The 14895-nt window shown below is 45.5% G+C and overlaps 1 protein-coding gene across 8 annotated transcripts in view; it reads right to left on the reverse strand.

Annotated features, from left to right (window-relative positions):
* Positions 1 to 300: 300 nt before the first annotated feature.
* Positions 301 to 14895, reverse strand: part of fat1a (FAT atypical cadherin 1a) — a 92977-nt gene continuing 78382 nt past the window's right edge. For 3 of the 8 annotated variants that reach the window (XM_041855734.2, XM_041855751.2, XM_041855726.2), the window contains 13 exons: positions 14134 to 14331; positions 11589 to 12188; positions 10560 to 10782; positions 10242 to 10376; positions 9787 to 9944; positions 8025 to 8505; positions 7479 to 7632; positions 6728 to 6838; positions 5946 to 6589; positions 5134 to 5268; positions 3495 to 3554; positions 2792 to 2827; positions 301 to 2025 (listed from right to left, as the gene is read on the reverse strand). In XM_041855734.2, the coding sequence (XP_041711668.2) occupies positions 1331 to 2025; positions 2792 to 2827; positions 3495 to 3554; positions 5134 to 5268; positions 5946 to 6589; positions 6728 to 6838; positions 7479 to 7632; positions 8025 to 8505; positions 9787 to 9944; positions 10242 to 10376; positions 10560 to 10782; positions 11589 to 12188; positions 14134 to 14331 (3630 nt within the window). In that variant the 3' untranslated portion in view covers positions 301 to 1330. Of the gene's footprint in view, positions 2026 to 2791; positions 2828 to 3494; positions 3555 to 4638; positions 4700 to 5133; positions 5269 to 5945; positions 6590 to 6727; positions 6839 to 7478; positions 7633 to 8024; positions 8506 to 9786; positions 9945 to 10241; positions 10377 to 10559; positions 10783 to 11588; positions 12189 to 14133; positions 14332 to 14895 lie in introns of those variants that run through there. The other 5 variants (XM_041855770.2, XM_041855761.2, XR_005996267.2 and 2 more) reach the window with 4 other exon arrangements.

Genomic DNA, 14895 nt, shown 5'->3' on the forward strand with positions numbered 1-14895 from the left:
ACACTTACAAGCTTGATGACATTTAACTTTGAAAGGGAGGTTTATCCATCAGAACTCTCAATGGTTTTGTTATTGAGATCACTTGTCAAATATGAGAAGCTGATTGGCAATCAATTTCATCCATCAATGCAAAGATGTATGTTATACACTAGATATTTCTACAGTAGACTTTGATGTTTACCCTGACTTGCTTTATTTCATTGCCCCTAAATAAAGTTGGATGAATAAAGTTGTAATGAATTGAATTAAATGAAATACTTGAAACACCAGCAGCAAATAAAAGACACAAGGCACCCAAAGTATTTTTTATGAATAATTTATTGCCAATAGGAAAGCGTGAGCTAGTGGCAGTATTCAATAAAAACCTTAACAAGACCATAGCACTGCTCACACCCACATAGACACCTGAAAAAGTCAAGTGTCTATGGATAACTTTGCACTATAAATATATTGGGTCCCATTTTCGTGGTGGAAAAATAAAGAGGTTCCAAAGTCGCCATTTACAAACAAACAAATAAAAAATAGAACAACACAAGAATATGCAGTCGCTCACCGAAGACCCTTTTTGAAATGAGCAGGAGACAATCAACTTTTTACGGATACATCGTGTTTTGGAAAAGCATCGCTCTTCTCTTTTTTTAAACAACTTTCAGTTTTTTCTTCTTGTGAATGAAGGAACAGTAAGGCTGATAATGTCGCACACCATTTAACTTGTGTTTTTTTGGGAAAATAAAAGCATAAAATATCTACAAAACCTAATAAACCTTGAAATCAAAACTGTACATTTAAATTTACATTGAAAATGAACGAGGATTTGTATCAAAAATCAGTTTGCACGGTTTTACCTCTACAAATACAGATATCACCTTGTAGTGTGTGTTTTATCTATCATGATCGTTATTGTGTCAATGGTTTTCTTTTTTTCTTCGTAGTTGTACATCAATGTAGTTTTCCATCAGTCATTTCTTGTGCATAATTAACATTTACTTAAAGCAATGGCACAGCCAACTCAAACATGGGTATTTTTCCAGTACTGCAGGAGTTGGACTGAGTAGATAGAGGAGGCTACGGGGTCCAGTGCTGTTAAATGATATCTCCTTGAAGACACTGCCGCCCCAACAAGCAGCCTTCAGCGTAAGACCAGTCCCAACAACCCCTGTTTAGGTGAACAAATTCATTGCTCTGTGTGTGTGTATGTATAAGTGTGTATGTGTGTCAGTGTAGTGTCTCTTTGTGTTGTGTGTAGTTGTAGTGTGTACATACTCGGTTAGAGGGGGTTAACATAAGGTACAGATGGGGGGTGTTCAGGCACTTTTGTTTGGATCCAGTGTCAGACTTCAGTGTGCTGTTGGGAGTCCAGTGCGGGGATGGCCAGCCGCTCAAAGTGTCCCTCGTCACCGCTCTCATAGTCGCTCATCATGACCTCTGACTCCTCGCAGCACGCCGACATGTCCGAGCAGGAGGCCGTGGACGTGTACAGGGACATGGACATGTTGTCCAGCGCCGGCGCCTCAAAGTCCCCCCGCCCGTACCCCATGGGGTAGCCACCCCGGTAGCTGCTGCCGCCGCCCATGGTGGAGGCCGGGGTGGTGGTGGCGTTGGTGGCAGCTGTGGAGCCGCCGCAGCCCGGGTTGCCCTCAGCGTCGCTGGGGTAGTGGTGGTGCGGTAGGTACTGGTTAAGGCTATAGAGCTGGGGCAGTGGTGGGCGGTGGCGCACCCCCGAGGCCGAACTCGAACCAGGGCTGCCAGGAGGCGCCAGGTCCCTCCGGGGTGGTTCCAGGGTGTCGTAGCGGTCGCCATACTCGGGCAGCGGCGGCGGGGGCAGGTCGTCGTGGGCGGGGAAGTGCTCGGGCGGCGGCGGGAAGTCGCTCTCGATGTCATAGCCGCCGGGGTAGTAGTCAGTATCGATGGCGTTCTGGTCACTGTACAGGGGGGCCGGGGACTCCACGACCTCATACTGCGGGAACTCCTGGATTCCAGGAAGTTGAACACTTGGCATCCAATCAGATGTGTCCCAGTGGTAGCCTGTTGGACAGGATGCAAAGAATTAGACACCACAGGTCCCACCACCCTATGCCTCAATCAAAGCACACACACACACACACACACACACACCTCGCACAGATCAGATTACATACATTTACACAACAGTAGCATGTTAATGTTACAAACCCACACCATGCAATTGTCACGACACACCAACAAAGTAAGTTGCATTCGTTAAAAAAACACAGAAATCACAAAACAGTTTACACACACATACTGCAAACACACACATGTACACACACATAGTATAAACAAATACTGATTAAGATGTAGTACACTCAAAACAGACACTTTTTTCTACTTTTACTGCTTTTATGGAGTGGTTTATGCTGAGATCATTTCAAAATGGGGGTGAATACGATTAGTGATTTTCAAAGCACCGTTTCAAACGGTTTCTTTAAAGTTGGCTCCATGTTTTTTAGTGTCAGAAATCAAAGGAATCTGAGTGATATTAATAACTTCATTCAACGTGGGATAGTTATAGTTACTGGGGGAAGGGGGGACACAAAACTAATTTTAGGGTCTATGTGAGGGATTTGAATTGAAGTGCTGTGACAAAATTAGACAGTTTCCATGTTTAGTTTATAACTATCGATATGATATTGTTTCGACCAAATCATTCTTAAACACTTCCAGTCTTATTTCCTCACAGCATCTACGTCATGCAAGGGATTCTTTTGTTGGTTGACAGTAAGGGGGGAGAAACACCACTGGGCTTCAGGCAAACAAATGACAAAACAGTCACCTCTTGGATTCTTGAGATCATGAGCCAAAAAAGACTCTTTAGACGAGGTGAGAAGGGAGAGGAGAGAGGGAGAGGAGAGAGGGAGAACAAGTCAAGTTAAGAACCTGAGAGAGAGAGAAGCCCAGAACAAGAATGAAACATGAAAAAAAAACTACTGCTCTGAGCAAAGATACACGCTTACAATAATGACAACAATCGTGCCATTTTCTTAAACAGTCAATCGAGGAGCGAGGGAAATTAATCTAGCACCTTCCAAATGACACTTTTGCTACTCTGTTAATTGGCCAATCATGTGAGACATTTCAATTTTCAGCCTCAAATTAGGCAGCGCGAATTGCAATAATTTGAATGACAATGAGATGAGGCATATCATTGGATAAGGAAATGGCATCTCCGAGGCCTAACTCGTCACCCTGACACTGAGGACGGAGCACGAAACTACCAGACATGGGTTCAAATTGTATTCGAAATCATTTCAAATACTGCAATTGTGCTTGATTAAGCTTGCCTGTGGCAATGGAACCAATAGAACATTTTAAAAAGTGCAAACTCCGCCCACCTGGCACTCCAGGCAGATGGAAGCAAACACTCAAAGTACTTGAAAGATTTGAAATAGTATTTGAACCCAGGTCTATGGAACGCCACCACACAGAAACACCACAGACGGCTAACAAGTTTTGAGGTGATAGTAGCAAAAGAGTACCTTCTCCTTCCACCGAGTCAATAACAGAGTTGACAAGGTGGATTACCGTCACTATGGAGGCTTGTTAAAGGTAAGGGGAAAGGAGCAGATGAGGAGAATTTTACCATTAGTACAAATGATATGGAAAAAGAAACCAAACACAAATGGAAGTGCACGTTTGCATTGGGAAACGTCAAACCAACGTTCGAGAAACGTTTCCCTACAACAACAAAATGTCCCTGTGTTGCTCTGAAACGTATGGAGTTTTTGGTTGGGGGGTAGGACGAAGGGAGGACAGGAGGGTAAGACTTTGACTGCATGATGTTGAAGGACGTCTACATTGGATGTTTGGGTTTCAATGGTTGGTCACAACACAGAGGTGGAACGGGACACGGTGGAGAGGGAGTTTGGTCTTTGTGCAAGAGAACACACAGCAACAACATACGGAGATAATAGGGGTGCCATTGACAGTATGGAAGGAAGGATCAGATACATTCTCAAGGATAAAAACGCCTTTCCAGTCTTAAAATAGATAAGACTATATTTTGTCCAAATACAGTCTAAAAAACTAAATAATAAAGAAATGCTTTTTAAACAAAGAAGTAATACATATTTTCTATATAGATATACTGTAAAGATATGATAAATACATCTATTTATCAGAAAACCAGCAGGTTTTCACGGTCAGGTTAAGGGTAAGTACAGATGAAGGTTGAGGTGATTGATGGTAAACACATTCCCCACAACCCAATGTGAAATAAGGGCAGATATGGGAGAAGAACCATCATATGTACTTTATACCCTTGCTTAATGCTCCTTGCTGTTTTCTTCAAATATCCATCCGTGGCTAGATTTTGTTTAGAAAGAAACACATGCAAAAAGAGAGACAAACAAAAAAGGGACATGCAAGTAAATAAAATAAAATAACTTAAAATTATGTTATGATGCTAATTTGCTAACTTCCTTGGCTAATGCTAATTTCCCCTCTTGTCACTTCAGCGGGGACGCCTGTACAAGCAAGCCTGTTTTGCGGCTAGGGCTGAGTAGAGGGCGAGACAGAACAGAGAGAGACCGACAACGGAAAATGCTTTTTTATGCCTGGAGAATCTTGCAAAAATGTTCTCTTTGATCGCTTCCTTCTGTACCGAGGTGATTGAGGACTTACAAGCTGACCCCTAGTTAAAACCGTGTTCTGGGTCTGTGGACCGATTTGATCCAAATGGGAACTGAAGCCCCGCAGCAAAGAGGGAGAGAAAAGAACACATGACCCCACAGAGCCAACGTTGCAGCCAATCACGGCATGCAAAGAGAAATGGTTAGCATGTAGCATGTATACAAGTCAACTACAGCCAAGGGGCCACTCTACAAAGAACTGCAGTCGAACAAGAACCAGACAAGTTTTCCACAAGCATCCCCACGTGTGCTTTCCACTGCAAACATGCAAGAGTCTGATGTACTGCTTCAGAATTCAGAAACTATACAACCAAACTAAAACTACATTTTAATATCTACGTTTAGTACAAATATGGGTCTGTAAGAGGACCAAACTTCCGTGGTTCACTTCGGGTATAAATCAATCTAGTCAACGTATTAGGACATTTATCAATGAAAAGAGGATCCCTAAACTGGCAAGGTTGACCATTTCTGTGCAGATACATACCGTTATCGTCACATGACTCGGACTGGAAGGAGCTGAGGGACTGGACCTCAGACATACTGCCCCTGGTGTTGTAATGACAGGCACTGTCCTCCACTGGCTTCTTGGTCAAACAGTGATCCAAGTCTACTACCTTAGCTGGAGTACAGAAGCACATACACACAGACAAACATACAAAGATGTAAGTTGTTGAAGTAGTATTTCCGGAAGAGACTACACACAGGGATTTGCTAAATTTGTACTGTGATCAAGTTGCAAGTACACACCAAGTAGCCTGGGAATGAAATAGAGGGTTTTTGTATTTTGGCTTTAGCATCGGACACTAGGGTTGGGCGATATTTGGGGAGACCTCTTCTACGATATGCTACTCCAAATATCACGATATCTGATATTATCGTTTTTCGCCGTTAATAACTAAATCATTCCAGACTGTGCAATTTTTGTTCTTACTTATTATATTATAGTCACATTCTCATTAAATAATCTTAGTATGGTGAAAAAATAAAGCTTTGTTAATTCATTTAGACTTCATGTTTAATATATTGATACAGCCTAACTGATAAAACTGCACAGTTTTGATTTGTACATTTCAAATAGAGTATAGTCTTACATATCACGATATACTGTCTTGCACTTCACTATATATCGTCAATGTCAAATATCATGATAGTCGATTTCATCATATATCGGTCCAACCCTACTGGACACTCCATGAATGATGTGAGGTAATTCCACAAGGAGCCAAAACAATTTATAGTAGGGAATCTACAAATATTAATCAACAATAAAGATATGGATTGAAGTAATAGCTTTACCGTCATATTCATAGTCCCAGCTGGGCTTCTGAATGGAGTCGCTGTCAGAGACCGAGTTGGAGGGCGGCGGCGGAGGCAGGTTGGGCGCCACGCTGCACACGGCTACCGTCTTGCGGTGTCCGTGCATCGTGTCCGGGTTGAACGTGCTGAACTCGGGGTGCTCGGGGATGGCCGAGCCCTCGAACGAGTTGCGGTCCAGGTTGTTGCGCGAGTCGCTGGGGATGCTGGGTGTGTACGAGCTGGGCCGAACAGGCACCTGCGGCGGAATGTCCGAGTAAATGTTCTTACAGAGCTTAGCGTCAAAGTAGGGCCGCTGGAGGAAGGAGTGCGGCGCTCCCAAGCCTCCCGGGCTCCGCTTGTCGTCGTCAGACTTGGACTTTCTTCGGCACGGTCTCTTACGGATGACCACGAAGAGGACGACCAGGAGGAAAATGGAGGCCACAAAGACCACAATACCAATGACTTCTTCAAGGCCGATGTTCCAGGAGGTGGAGACAAACTCGTTGCGGACCTCGGAGCGGAGTTCGCATAGCCGCCCGATGTAGCCCAGGGAGCAGTTGCAGGTATACGAGCCGTAGGTGTTCTGGCATTGGCCGCCGTTGGAGCAAGGGTTCTTCAGGCACTCGTCCACGTCACTGAGGCACCTGCAAAGCAACAAAGGACACAGAGAATAAGGAGACAGAAACACATGAACAGTAAAAGTTAGTAGTTTGGCAAATCTAGAAAAACTGGAAAAACTGTGGCTTTGATCATTAAGATGGCCGCCCTTTGAGCAAACATACCTGTCACCCTGGAATCCCTGTTCACATTCACACACAGGACCATCCAGACTGTCAATGCACTTCCCACTGTTTTTACAGGGGTTGTCTGTGCAGTATGGCCCCACCTGGCACCTGTAGTGGAAAATAAATATTCAATACAGCAGCCTAGACCAAATGGTAATGAAAAAGAACCCATTATTTCCTGACAGTCACAAATCCAATCCTTAATACTAGTATCATAAATACAAGTATCCAATACATACTTAATTTTACAGAAAATTACCGATATGTGTGCATGTGATTTCAGTGCTGCGGAAACGCTTCATGCCATTTCCTACAGATCAGTACTTCCGGTTTTTATCAACACGAGCTCAGGCTTGATTTTAATTTCAGATTGAGCTAATAGAGTGCTAATATATGTTACTCTTGATGGAGAATACTGAGCCCTGGATATGAGCATTTTTTAAAAACGGAATGATGGATTTGAGAATGCAGATAAGCCGAGATTGTTTCCTCCGCCAATACTTATACAACACATGCCAAAACAGAATATTTTTTTGAAAATGAAATCCAAACATTGAAATTGGTAAGAGGGCATCATTTTTAATACCATGCTTATTACAAGTAATAAATAATTATATCTGTCAGCTTTAACAGGCACTATGTTAGCAAAAGTTAGGAAAAATGGCTCGTCTGAGCTCCCAAATCTATAATTTCATTTTAACCCTTAAACAGTCACTATCATATCTACATGAAAGGGATAGATCCATACCGTTGTCCTGAGTACTGCCCTCTGCACTGGCAGTAGAAGTCGTCTCCGCGTGGCACGCAGGTGCCCCCGTACAGGCAGGGGTTGGAGGCACACGGGCTGATGCCAATCTCACAGTGAGTACCCATGAATGAAGCCTTGCACTTACAGAAGTAACCTGGGCAAACAGCAGAGAAGGCATAAGAAAAAGGTAGGACATTTTATTGTAATTCTAAGGTCATTTCTTGATGTCTGTGTTCACAGGGTTCTGGGGAAAAAATATAGTTTGTCTTTGTGGTAAAAGACATAGAGAAACGGTGTTTATTGGCATACAGGAGCTGGATAGACTGAGGAATAAAGATTATGGGTTAAACAGGTTTGGATTGTGGAATGAAGATCACAGCTGTATACTTTAACTTTGGGTTCAGAAACCCACATTTGGACGATAAAGTAATCATCTTCAAATAATCAAACGTTGAGCATTATAAGGAGACTAGGTTGAGGAGCATAACTAAGCAACTTGAATAAACACAACTCAAAGCGACAAAAACCACAACGGGAGCTCCGTACCTCCTTTGGCCAGTGAGGAGCAGCTGCCCCCGTTGGTGCAGGGGTTGCTGGAGCAGCCCTCTGCAGCGGGCGCCAGCACACACCCGGGCGCCACGTCCACCACGTCCTCCAGCACGGCGTGGGCACCATGCGCCTTGGTGTTGAGCGGCAGCTCCTTGCCGTTTAGCACGATGGCTTCCACGCAGCCTCGGAGCCCATTGGTGACGGGCAAGCTGCGGCCGTGGCGCCCAGCGGTGGAAGAGGCATGCTGGCGCACGTGCCCGCCAAAGTAGACGCTGTTGTCTAGGTTGAGTGTGCGCAGAGTACCGGGCGCTGTGCCCGAGGCGGCGTGCACGCGGTCCAGGACTAGTTTGGCGTAGTTGCCATCCACCTCAAGGGTGACCGTGTGCCAGTCGCCGTCGTTGACTTGGGTGCTGTGTACAGAGACGATTCCCGGGCCGCTGCCGCAGTCAAACTTGTACTGCAGGCGGCCATTCACAATCTGACAGAAGGAGAAAGGGACAGAGAGAGAAAAAGGAGAAAAATAAGTTAGGCCCCATCCAGATACAACCGTTAGTCCCGACCCACCATAGGACCTTTTGTAGATCTAACCAGACTGGATAACTAGAAGCTACCATAATATTGTTTAGACCTTGAGATGCATAATGTGAACGTTAAGGTCTAGTTCCATGAAGAGCACAACCTCGTACCATTGACTAATGTACAGTCTACACACACAGATATGTAACACCATATTACTACTATTCTCAGTATCTAGTCTAGAGGTACAGTATCTTACAGTTGACCGGGGCAGCTCTAGCAGGGCAGAAATTTGACGAACTGACTTGTTGGAATGGTGGCATCCTATCACGGTGCCACGTTGAATGTCACTGCGCTCTTCAGTAAGGCCATTCTACTGCCAATGTTTGTCTATGGAGATTGCATGGCTGTGTGCTCGATTTAATACAACTGTCAGCAACGGGTGTGGCTGAAATAGCCGAATCCACTAATTTGAACAGGTGTCCACATACTTTTGTATACATAGTGTATCTTACAGTATGACATTACGTCTTGTGATATCATGTAATATTCAAATCAGTAGGCTAACTCCCTTGGAGCCCTAAGCTGGGTCCCAAATGGCACCCTATTCCCTATATAGTGCACTACTTTTGACCAGAGCCCTATGGTAGTGCACTATGTAGTGAATAGCTGATCCTCTGGCACCCAGACAGTCCCCCGGAGAGGAATGTGTGAGAAAGTGCGTTCCGCTTCCCTCCCAGCATTCCCTGAAAATAGCAGGGCTGTGTGTTGTTTTACATGCAGCCCACCACCGCATTCCCAGAGCCCTTTCACGTGAGGATAAAAAATGGCCGACTAAGACAATCAGCACACAGCAGGGTGGCCCCCAGGGGAGGTCCTGGCAGCTAGCGCTTATCAGGCAGTTTCCTACACAGGATAACATGGACTAATATGGTGATTGGGCATGGGACTGGGAGCGGGAGCAGCAGACTCAGAATAAATTGGATAGTAACCATAGCACAGACAAGAAAGGGGTTAGTTTACTGCGATTTCATGCCCAAGCCGGGAAAAAGACTATGGTGGACTTGAAATGGTGTGGGATGGTGATTTTTTTATAACACTTATTTCACACACACACACACACACACACACACAAGACACACACACACACACACACACAGATAGATAGAAGAAGTAGCTAGAATCTAGAATCTGGCACTTTCTCACATGGACACGCGCGCACCATGTTTGACCTTTGACCCACCTCCAGGATGCTGTAGTCGGTGCCCTTGGCGTACATGACGGTGGCGTGGCTGGAGAAGGTCCTCAGCCTGAGGGACAGCTTCATCTCCTCCTTGTTCTCATTCTCCATCAGACGGTACTTGACATAGCCCGTCCCGCTGAACGTCAGGGACTGGCCGTCTGGGAGGAAGGGGGGGAGAGATAAAGAGAGGTAAGGATAAGTATGGGAGGGGGGAGAAATAGAGGAGGGAGAGAGCAATAAGGAGACAGTGAGTACAGAGACAAAACAAACAGTAGGTTCATATATACTCATTTGACAGCTTCATATCAATGAGCGAGAGGGAGAGAGAGAGAGAGGGAGAGAGAGAGAGACTGAGAGAGAGGGAGATAGGGAGAGATAGAGAGAGGGAGAGCGAGAAAGAGAGAGCGAGGGAGAGAGAGAGAGTTAGATAGGATGAGAGGTGTGTCTGGTCTTACCGGAGCACTTGCCCTGCTTGCCACCATCTGGACACACACAGCTATACTTGGCCTCCTTCTGCTCTGTCACACACTCCATGCCCTCTGGGCAGGGGTTGGCATCACACAGCTTGTTCACTGTGGGGCATTTGCCACCTGGAACAACAACGCATATGGGTTAAGAGCCAAGATGAAGCTAGGATGGCGTGGGGTCAGAGGGTACGGGCGTGTGTATGGGGGGTGTGGTGGTTTAGGTGTGTGTTTGTGTGTGATGGGGTGGAAGGGGTAAAGGTGTGTGTGTTTGTGCCTGTGTACGTCTCTGTGTGTGTCTGTCAGTACCTTCACATTGACAGGTAGCCGTGCGCTGGTGTCGTGGCGTGACGAAGCTGAGGCGGGCCGTGCTATAGGTGGACATGGTCGTCTTGTCCAGGCTGATGACCTCGTCGCAGAAGCGCAGTGGGCAGTCCAGGCCGGCGCACAGCTTCTTGACCACACGCACGATGCGCACTCCCGTCATCTCCTCGATGACCGCCGCAGACGAGTTGAGCTTGCGGAAGACCACCTTGAGGAGCAATAGTAAAGACCTTAAAAAGACTGAAAGATCGACTTGAAGTCCTTACATGGACATATTCATTTAAATGTAACATATTGCAGAGAATTCGGGGGTAGCCCTGGCCGGGACTCTAACCCGGGTCCAGCAACCGTCAACCCAAAACATTAGCCATTACACCAAGAGATCTACCGGAGTTGCTAGATGTTATTTTGGTGCGTACCGCCTTATGATTGCATTTTACTATTCTTTATGATGAATTCTATAGTTTTGATTCTATTTCACCACTGTAAATACATTCTGTCAATTTCTATGGTTACCGGTGTCTTCTTTTCTTACTTTTATGTTAGTATTAGAAAGACCACCATTTTAAAAGCTATTCATACAGTGTGCCATATTATATGTTATGCTAAACTAATATGTTATGTTAGTATTAGAAAGACCACCATTCTAAAAGCTATTCATACATAGTGTGCCATATTATATGTTATGCTAAGCTAATATGTTATGTTAGTAGAAGAAAGACCACCATTTAAAAAGCTATTCATACATAGTGTGCCAGATGATATGTTATGCTAAGCTAACATATTATCATATACGTTATTGGTATTATTATCGGTATCATAACCTCATAATACTAGTGAACAAAGTCATTATCGTTGCTACATATTGATAGTGTGTGACTGCTGATCTAGGATCAGTTTTGCCTTTCAGATCACAATTAACAGGATGATATGGACAGGGGGGAGGACCTGATCCTAGATCAGCACTCCTACTCTGAGACGTTTTGTGAATACGAGCCATGGTCATGTTTTTACCTCCTGTGGCTGGTAGGGACTCCCAGACTTCTCCAGAGCCAGTAGAACATCCAGGTCTCCTGTCCCCTGCTCTGAGGGCTGCAGACTAACCAGCTGCACCTCGCTGCGTCTCACCCCCGCTATATTCCTCAACGCCCGCTGGAACGTACGCCAGTAGTCCCCGACGAACTCCTCGGGCGCGATGGCGGCGAAACGCACGGCGATGGAGTTGTCCAGCGCCTGGCGGGTCGCTTGGCGCACGTGCACGTTCACGTCGGCCGTCGCCGAAAAGCGCCCGTCTGTGACGGTGACGTTGAGCGGGTAGTGGCCCACGTCGAGCGGGCGCCGGGCGATGACTTTTCCGTCCGAGGCGGAGACGGTGAACAGAACGTCTTCGGCGTTATCCGAGGATGATGAAGGTGCGAGACTGTAAGTTAGCGTGTCGTAAATGTCCTGGTCGGTGGCGTGGATTTTGCCGAGCACGCCGCCAGGGTATTCCTCGCCGGCGACAGAGATGTAGATGTCCAACGGGAAGACAGCGGGCGGGTAGACACTCTCATCGATGACCCGGATGCTGATGTAGGCCGTGGAGAGGAGCTGGGGCTTGCCGCTGTCAGCCACCTGGAGGGAGAGAAGGGAGGAGAGAGGGATGAGTCACACTTAGCGTCTGTTGCAAAAGGGAGAGAGAGAGAGAGAGAGAGAGAGAGAGAGAGAGAGAGAGAGAGAGAGAGAGAGAGAGAGAGAGAGAGAGAGAGAAACAAATCGTGCGGTGACCCAACTAAAAGCTTTCATGTGATTTTCTTGTGATTATCAAAAACTCATACTATGACTTAGGCCTAGTTATAAAATGTATCCAAAACTTAAGACACAATTCACCTATTTTACTGTTGTCATTCATCAAGTTAACAAAAGTAATATTTCGAACAAGGTATGAGCCCAAATAACTGCCACTATTTTGGCAATAATGTTAAAGCAGACTGACCCAACTATCACTCTGCAATCCCCATATCACCCATACATGGGTAATACCATAACTATGCTAGACCTATGATTGACTATCACTCCTTCAGTTGCATGTTAGTTAGTTAGTTTATTATACTCTATGATCATTGGCTTATCTTCGAAGACAAACCAAATGACATACACAGTACAGCAAAAACCCAAGACAAACGTTCCAAGTATCTTTGCCATTCATTTTGCTATATGGCTTTATGCAGCTCCACTTTCCCACAGTAGAGGGAGCCTGTGCTCTCCTCATGCTGAACCTCCCCATTCACCAATGCTCAAGTCAAAATGTACTACCTGCAGAATGACTAAGGTCCTACGTGCTCAGACAAATGAACATCCACCTGAATTTCAAAGGCATTTACACGTCCAGAGATGCTGCAGTATTTTGAGTCCATCCAAAAAATGACATCGACAACCCCAAAAAACCGAGCTACATCTGGAGTGTTCAGGAGGATTACCAAACGTTAGCAGAGAAATACACAGTGTAGAACAGAAATGGCTGTCTGTCAGACAGAATAGGGAAACCGTCTCAGCTCTATTCAATCTATTTCTATCTGCGACATTCAGAACGTTAGTCTGAGTCGAGAAATCGCACTTCTTTCTCATCCGCCTACTTCTTTTCTCCTCGGAGAGAGAGGACAGTAGTTCACCGACTGGCAACACGCGCGTTGGCTGCGGAGCTCTCCACTATGCCTCTCATGTGAGATATTCTGCCTTGCACTCTGACTCACTCGGTGCATTTTGTAATTTTTTTTTATACATGGTGATTCTTTCGATTTGACGCTATAGATCTTGTCATCCTTTTGATGTTTCTAAGAGAGGTTTATCACAGTGGGCAGCTGCAGAGGAGGCTATTTAACACATACAGAGAGAGAGATAGAGAGAAGGGAGAGGAAAAAAGGTAAACATAAGTATAAGTATTATGGGGGAGTAGAGGGGGTGGAGAGAGAGAGAGAGAGAGAGAGAGAGAGAGAGAGAGAGAGAGAGAGACAGATAGAGAGAGAGAGAGAAAGAGAGATACAGAGAGAGATCCAGATAGAGAGAGAGAAAGAGAGAGAAAGAAAGATACAGAGAGAGAGAAAGAGAGATACAGAGAGAGAGAAAGAGAGATACAGAGAGATACAGAGAGAGAGAAAGAGAGAGAGATAGACAGTAAGAGAGAGAAAGAAAGATACAGAGAGAGAGAAAGAGAGATACAGAGAGAGAGAAAGAGAGATACAGAGAGAGAAATAGAGATACAGAGAGATACAGAGAGAGAGAGAGAGAGAGAGATACAGATAGATACAGAGAGAGAGAGAGAGAGAGATACAGAGAGAGAGAGAGAGAGAGAGAGATACAGAGAGAAAGAGAGAAAGAGAGAGAAAGAGAGAGAGAGAGAGAGAGATACAGAGAGAGAGAAAGAGAGAGAGAGAGAGATCCAGAGAGAGAGAAAGAGAGAGAGAGAGACAGTAAGAGAGGGAAAGAAAGAGAAAGTGAAGGAAGGAAACACATTAATAGAGAGGGAGAGGAAGTGACCAACCAATACCATGCCTTGTCTCTCCATATGCTCCTATAGTACCTGGACATTCAGTAGGTAGTTCTCCTTGGTCTTCCTCTTCAGCTCTTCCACCACTAGCAGCGCCCCCTGTTGGTTCACCTCGAACACACCGCCCTCGTTGCCGTCGACAATGGTGAAGGCGAACGGCGGCCCGTTGTGTGTGGCGTCCCGGTCGGTCACAATGAGCTGGACAACACTAGTCCCCATTGGACGATTCTCCTGCAAGAGAAGGAAGTGGTTTAAACTTTATAGTATTCAGGGGTACTGTAGGCAGTAAGGAATGCTTGATACGTTTGTAGGTGTGTGGGAGACCAGGAGAGGGGAAGGGATGTGAGAAGCAATCTTGTGAAGCAATCTTTTTCTCCTCAAAGGCTAAGTAATTTTTTCGGTGTGCGTATGTGTGTGTGTGCACAGATACCAAATCCCTATATCAGATTTCAGACTTTCTCCGAAATTACGTTTCTGGTTTTCACTGTGGCTCCTCAAAACTCAAGACAGAGATAGATACCTGACGGTGCATCAACTATCCTTATTTGCCCAATCTCTCCCTCCTCTCATCCCTCCCTCCCTCCCTCCTCTCATCCCTCCCTCCCTCCCTCCCTCCTCTCATCCCTCCCTGATACAAAACAATGCATCTTTCCTCCTTATTTACTATGGTCTTTCGAATCCTTCCACCTTCAGTCATCTCACCCCTTCTTTCTTCACTTCCTCCCCCATCCCTCTCTTCTTCTTACGTCTCCTCTCACCAACTCTTCTCTCCATATTTACCAGCACCTTTCCCTC

The sequence above is a fragment of the Coregonus clupeaformis genome, chromosome 3 (assembly GCF_020615455.1).
Source record: "Coregonus clupeaformis isolate EN_2021a chromosome 3, ASM2061545v1, whole genome shotgun sequence".
Taxonomy (NCBI): Eukaryota; Metazoa; Chordata; class Actinopteri; order Salmoniformes; family Salmonidae; genus Coregonus; species Coregonus clupeaformis.